Source organism: Caenorhabditis remanei, chromosome IV, assembly GCF_010183535.1.
Source record: "Caenorhabditis remanei strain PX506 chromosome IV, whole genome shotgun sequence".
In the NCBI taxonomy this organism is placed as follows: Eukaryota; Metazoa; Nematoda; class Chromadorea; order Rhabditida; family Rhabditidae; genus Caenorhabditis; species Caenorhabditis remanei.
This window is the reverse complement of record NC_071331.1, coordinates 21,701,545-21,708,464: the sequence shown is the minus strand read 5'-3', so window position 1 is coordinate 21,708,464 and position 6,920 is coordinate 21,701,545. Positions and strand designations below refer to the sequence as shown.

Genomic DNA, 6,920 nt, shown 5'->3' with positions numbered 1-6,920 from the left:
ACATCAAAAATTGTGAAAACTGAATTTTCAAAAATTGTCGAAAATCGACAAATCAGTGATTTTCAGCTTGTTCGAACTGGTTTTAAGCTCAAGTCAGAGGTAATGCATAAAAATTGGAACGAAAAATATTAGCCCTTTTCGATAGAGCGCAGTTGTAAGAAACGTCCCGTGTTAATGTGACAACTCAAATTTACAATTCGAAAACTCAATTTTGCGGGTAAAAATTAAGAAAATATGCAAACTTGCGAGTTTTCAAAATATAGCCATCATTATTGTTTTCTGAAAGCTCTCGGCGTGATGATTTTAATCTTATTATTGCAATCACATGAAAATCTAGTCACAATCGATTTTCAGGTAGTTCACCAACTCTCCGAAGGATGTAGATTATTCAGTTACTGGGGGATTGACGCAGTGAAAAAACTAGACAGTTCCAGTGGGGAAAAAGTTGGAATCAAGGTCTTTCCTGATCTCAGAATATTTCTTCCAATCTATATTTTCAGATAAGCCTACCGTCCGACACGTGTCCCCGTGATACAAAAGCTCCTCCTCTTTTTGGGAATGTCTCATCCTCTTTGATTTTATCTGTATTTAATAAAACTATTAAGTCTGAGATTACTGAATCACAGGATATTTGGAGTTTCAACTACAGTATACACAAGTGCCTGACTGATATTCCTGAAGACTATGTGAGTTTCGTTGGGTTACTGTAGTGCTTGTAATTTTCGTGGTACGACCCAAATTTTTTAAAATTTGAAAGTTTTCAGGTTCCTCTAAACATCACTAAGGTAAGTTTCTTTTATTCCTAAAACTTCAGAATTGAAAAATTGAAAAATTTTGTAGTTCCCTTATGAGCACAAACTGACGACACCATTCGTACCTGGGGAGACATTCTTTATAAGAGGAAAAACGCCTGGATTCAATCAGCAGTGAGTCAATACCATATTTTTCGGCTCGGTTTGCCGGGAGGTTTCCGAAATATATAACCATGTCTTCACTTCAAAATTTTGGATTTTTCTGATTTTTGGTTTGGGTTTTGGTAAATCATGTCTCAATACATTTTTCTGGAAAAATTCAAATTCTTGGCCACATTTTGAATCTAAAATCAATGAAAACAAGCACAAATTCAGTGAATTATGAATTTTCCAAAATTTTCGAAAACCAAATCTACCGCGACTCGCCTTATTTCATCTAATACTTGTGATTCTATCATTTTCACTCACATTCAGTATATTGAGTGATTTCAATAAAGTATCCACACGGCTATATTCCGAGTAGTTTGGGTTTTGACGCGATTTACAGAGTCACTGTAGCTGACGTGGAGAGACTCAAAGTGATGGGAACCATACTTGTCACTTCACGGGCCGAGGGAAAATTTTGCAATCGAATTTTCGCACAAAAAGCGCCATAATCTACTCTTTCAAAAATTACTGCTGAAAATAACATTTTTTCAAAAAAAAGAAGTCGCTCCACCCGTGCCGACCGGCCCGGGTGAAGCCCGGCCCGTGACAATTGGTATCATAGCTTGTGATTACTTTCTGAAAGCTCTCGAAGAGCTGACTCCGACAAAGCTAGTTTCAAGCTGATTGGACTGAGACTAGTGGAAATACGTTAGTTGTTGTGTTTTCGTGAGGAGATACAAAATACCAAAATTTCTGAAATGTTCCAAGCCTGAGCATATTGGTACTTTTCTGAAAGCCTCCGACGCTCTAAATTTGAAACTGTAAAACTAATTAGTCAGAAATAAATGAAAAAGATTAAGTTATACCTTCGAATGGAAAAATCGATAACCTACTGAATTTTTCCTCGTTTTCATTGATTTTACGTTTTTAAAAACAATTGAAATTGAGTAGGACTACTTGATAAAAATAGATGTTCCGCATTTTTTCAGAATCTCGATCTCATTTTTGAATAAGGAAGCAAACGACTGGGCAATCTATATAATGATAAATCAGGATCGCAACGACGAGAATAACATAGTGATTTCCACTTGGAAACATGATGTTTTAAAAGTAAGAGACGATGGAATGAACAACCTTGAAAACCCTTATGCATACTATACGGATTTCGAAATTCGAGTGACGTCAAATGATACTGTAGCCAAGATTTCGTTCAATGGAACCGAGTATGAATACGAGTTATATCCAGATGTCCCATTAACAGAGATCGATTATTTCTCGGTGAATTATAACGCATATGGATATCAAACCGGTACCGTTGATTTCCTGGGATGGACCGGCGATTGTGAGGTAAGTCAGTTTGAAAAGGTTACTGTCATTGTGCTCCACCGGTGAAGAAACCGGCGAAAACCCCGTTTTTCACCGGTGAAAACTGTAATACTCACCGGCAAGGCTGTTGAAATTCGCGGCCGGCCGTGAAGGGCCGCTGCCGGCCGCGGCTTTTTCTTAAAAACCTCAAAAAGCATATCAACTGAAAACATAACTTGATATGTTTTTGACTTTTTGATACGAATCTGACAACCAGGGTTCGATCCCCACTCGTGCCATTCTGAAACCATTTCAGAACAAAAAAACGTTTTTAGATTACAAGTGTCTCTTTTCAGAACAGTCCTTCTCCGAAAAAGCAACTTTGGTCTTCAGATTTTTATCAAAAACCAAAAATGAAATTAAAAACAGCTTTGACATCAGTGGGGTCGAACCATGATTGTCAGATTGGTACCAAAATGTCAAAAACAAAAAACAAAAAAGTTTTGGCACGAGTGGGGATCGAACCCCGGTTGTCAGATTGGTACCAGAAAACAAAAAACCAGAGAAACGTTTTTCAAAAACGACAAAGTTTTGCAACTTTGAAAAAAAAATCCGCGGCCGGCCGAGGCCGCGGCCCTACCTCGCCCGGCCGCGGCCGGCCGTGCGACAGCTTTGCTCACCGGTGAAAATTTTCTCGGTTTCATAAAAATAAAAACCGGAGTCAAGTTTGACGAAAACCGGTGTTCACAAAATTCTGATAAAAAACATTAAAAATCAGGAGTGGGAAATTCCGGGCTGGGCCGACCGAAAAATTTTCCTCGCCCCGGCTACTGTAGAAATTTGAAATTTTTTTGAAAGAGTTTAGAATTTTTGCAGAAAAGTCAAATATTCGACTGTTGTTTTGGAATACCGATGAAAACTGAAGTCTACGATAATTTTGAAGCATTTTGATCATTTTTTAAAAGCGTGTTGTGGTCTGTTGTGATGTTTTCATATTTTAATGTATGAGTTTCGGCGAGTTCAATTCGACTTCGAAAAAGTTGATTTTTTGAATTTTGACGGTATTTTCGATTATTTTTGTTGTATTTCTTCAATAATTTCGATAGAAAACGGCAAATATTGATAGAAAAACACTAAAAACTATCGAAAATAACGCCAGAAATAGCAGAATACTGAAAAAACCAACGGAAAGTTTGGCCAGCGAGAATTTTCTAGAAATCTTACTTCTGTAAAGTTGTTTTTTCAGTATTCTGCTATTTCTGGCGTTATTTTCGGTAGTTTTTAGTGTTTTTCTATCAATATTTGCCGTTTTCTATCGAAATTATTGAAGAAATACAACAAAAATAATCGAAAATACCGTCAAAATTGAAAAAATCAACTTTTTCGAAGTCGAATTTCTAGGCCACGGCCCCCAATTTTCTGCGACCCTTTCAATGACCAAACTTTCCGGCGCTCGCTCTCAGTGGGTTGTGGACCGAATTAAAAAATTCTTGAACTATGAAAATGAACTCGCCGAAACTCATACATTATAATATGAAAACATCACAACAGACCACAATACGCCTTTAATGCAAATATTTTCGTGAAAACCCGGTTTTTACTAGATTTAATATCCCGGTGGAGCACATTGGTTACTGTAGTTCCAATTGTGTGCATACAGTACACTGGACGTTTTAATAATCTTATTTCAGTACGAACGTTGTGATGACATCAGCTGTTGACAGATAAATTACTTTATTTTCGAAATGTTTGCTAAAAATAAAACTGTTGGTTACTACCTGGAATACTGTAGATGTCTGAAATTTCATCCGATGTCCTAGATTCCCAGAACTAGTCCGCATATCGAATGCGGTTCGTCGAGCGCTTTCAGAAAAGTAACCACAAGTCTAGGTCTCGACACGAAAACTACAATTTTTGTTTTTTTTTTTTTGGAAAAAAAGAAGTGAGACCACTTGAGACAAAGTGGGAGGTGTCAAATGTGACAACTAGAAAACGAAACCAAAATTGTTTCACTTTTCTCATTTTAACTTTGGAAAATGGTGACTAAAACTCTACTCCTGGAGTTTTGTCTCATTTTCTCGATATTCTGCTATAAACCTGATATATCTAAAAATGTGAAAATGGTTGTGGTCTATGGGGATATCTTAGAATATTTTGGCACCGATACAATCAAAGAAAATTGGGCGGATTGTCTTCAGAACTGTTGGAAGCAATGGGATTGTGTGGTAACTCTGTTTGCTGGCCTAGAATCCCAAATAGGGAAAGTTAGACCACGAAAATTGAATTAACTGAATTCATGTATGCGCAAGTTACGTTTTTGAGTTTAGCGCATTATGAGAATTCAGAAAAGTACCCACATACTTATGGCTGTTGTGTTTTGCGTCTCGAGTAGAGTTATATTGGATACTGTAGTTTTCGTGGTGAGACCCTATACAGACATGACTATACTGTTTTGGAAGCTTTGTTGTTTCGCAAAGAATTAAAGAAATTTTTAAAAAATCCAACCCCAATCAATTTTCAGGTAGTTCGCCAACTCTCCGATGGATGTCAATATTTTAAAATCGAGAAAATTCGAAAATTGCAGAAAAAAGACAGTTCCAGTGGTCAAAAAGTTGGAATCAAGGTATCTCTTGATCCCAAAATATTTCACATTCTCCCAATCTATATTTTCAGATAAGCCTACCGTTCGACACGTGTCCCCGCGATACAGAACCTCCACCCCTTTTCGGGAATGTCTCATCCTCTTTGATTATAACAGATGGATCGGATAATTATTATAAATCTGAAATTACTGAGACATCGGATGGGTGGAATTTCAACTACAGTATACATCAGTGTCTGACTGATATTCCAGAGGACTACGTGAGTTTGTTGGGTCACTGTAGTACTTGTAGTTTTCGTGGTGGGACTCAAACGTTTTAAAATTTGAAATTTTTCAGGTTCCTCTGGGTAACACTACAGTAAGTGTTTTTTATTCTAAAAATTTTAGACTTGAAAAATTGCAATATATTGTAGTTCCCTTATGAGCACAAACTGACGTCACCATTCCTTCCCGGGGAGACATTCTTTATGAGAGGAAAAACGGCTGGATACAATGAGCAGTGAGTCAATTTTTTTTCGGGTTTGGGTTTCAAGAAACAATACATTTTTTTTTTTGAAAAATTCAGATTCTGGGCAACATTTTGAGCCTGAACCCATTTCGAAACTTTTCGAAAATCTAATTTTCACAATATAACTTTATAATTATTGACATTTTTCAGAACCTCAATCGCATTCTGGAAAAAGGATGTTATAGATTTAGTGATCTATATAATGATAAATGAAGATCGCAATGGCTTGAATAACATAGTGATTTCCACTTGGAAGCATGATGTTTTAAAAGTAAGAGACGATGGAATGAACAAACTACCGAACCCTTATGCATACTATACGGATTTCGAAATCCGAGTGACGTCAAATGATACTGTAGCCAAGATTTCGTTCAATGGAACTGAGTATGAATACGAGTTGTATCCAGATGTCCCATTAACAGAGATCGATTATTTCTCGGTGAATTATAATGCAGGCAAATATGGTAGCTATCAAACCGGTACCGTTGATTTCCTGGGATGGACCGGCGATTGTGAGGTAAGTCAGTTTGTAAGGGTTACTGTAATTACAGTAATCTGAAAACAAAATTAAATTTAAAGAATAATGGTTGTTTTTCAGTACAAACAGTTGTGCCCTATGAACGATTGTTAATTTTTTTAAACTGCTCATTAATAAATAATCATCTTGTGACGTATTACTGTAATTTTAGTTCTGTGGAAACAAATAATGTCCCAGATTTTACCCCTTTATCTTTCTCTCATTCTTTATTATGTTCAAAAAATGAAAATTTAACACGGATATAATAATTTTTAGAGGTTTTTTACAACAAAAAAGTCATAATAATAATAATCTAAAAATGACATTTCATTCTGTCTCCCAAAACCGCATTCCGCCCAAATCTGGACATGATAGCATCTAGAGGCGGTGGGTTGAATCCGTTCAGAAGGTCGATGAAGCAGTGCTGACTGGGTTGGAGACGTAGAAGGCGGGTGGGAGTTGGTGAGACGGACTGTAAGACTCAAAACAACAGTGTCGGACAGGCTTTGGATCTTGCCTCCACGAAATACCATTAGACATTAGAGATAGCGTGTAGAGCCCGGAGGGAGACAGTCTGTGGCATGGGGCTCCGGGAGAACCGGTGTAACATGTGGATGATGTCACTCAGTTTTCGTATTTTTAACCCCCAAGTTGCCCGCGTACGAATACGGGGTGATAGGGTCCTGATAAAATAAGACGACAAATACACAGTTTCTTACAATAAATAAGGTTTATTGCAAGAAAATAAAATAAGAGAGCGTAACTTACAAAACAAAGGTTAAAACAACCAACGCTAAAACTAGAACTAACTCTGAAAGCCAACCGACTCCAGAAACTACTTTTGCCACGTGGAGTACACGTGTCCACGTGAACTGACGCGCTGAGGTTACGGTAGGCGCGTGAGGCTTTGGCGGAGTGTCGTTGCGTATTTATTGTGAGGACTCGGAGACTACAGGGTTATGAGGGTACCTTGCCACCGGCAACTCCAAAATTCCCCTATTTTTCGTCATAATTCGTTAGGAAATCGTTCATTTCTCGAGTATTTCAATGTTTTCGCTGTATTTGTAAATAAAATTGTATTTTGCTTGC

General features: G+C 37.4%; 1 protein-coding gene across 1 annotated transcript; it reads left to right on the top strand.

Annotated features, from left to right (window-relative positions):
- Window positions 1-297: 297 nt before the first annotated feature.
- On the top strand, window positions 298-5,945 carry GCK72_015660 (uncharacterized protein; the record flags this gene model as incomplete). Its single annotated transcript, XM_053731046.1, has 11 exons — window positions 298-456; window positions 501-686; window positions 765-785; window positions 841-926; window positions 1,889-2,246; window positions 4,726-4,827; window positions 4,878-5,066; window positions 5,144-5,164; window positions 5,220-5,305; window positions 5,465-5,831; window positions 5,913-5,945. The coding sequence occupies 11 exons, from the start codon at window positions 298-300 to the stop codon at window positions 5,943-5,945; spliced, it is 1,608 nt and encodes a 535-aa protein (XP_053585818.1).
- Between the last annotated feature and the right edge of the window lie 975 nt (window positions 5,946-6,920).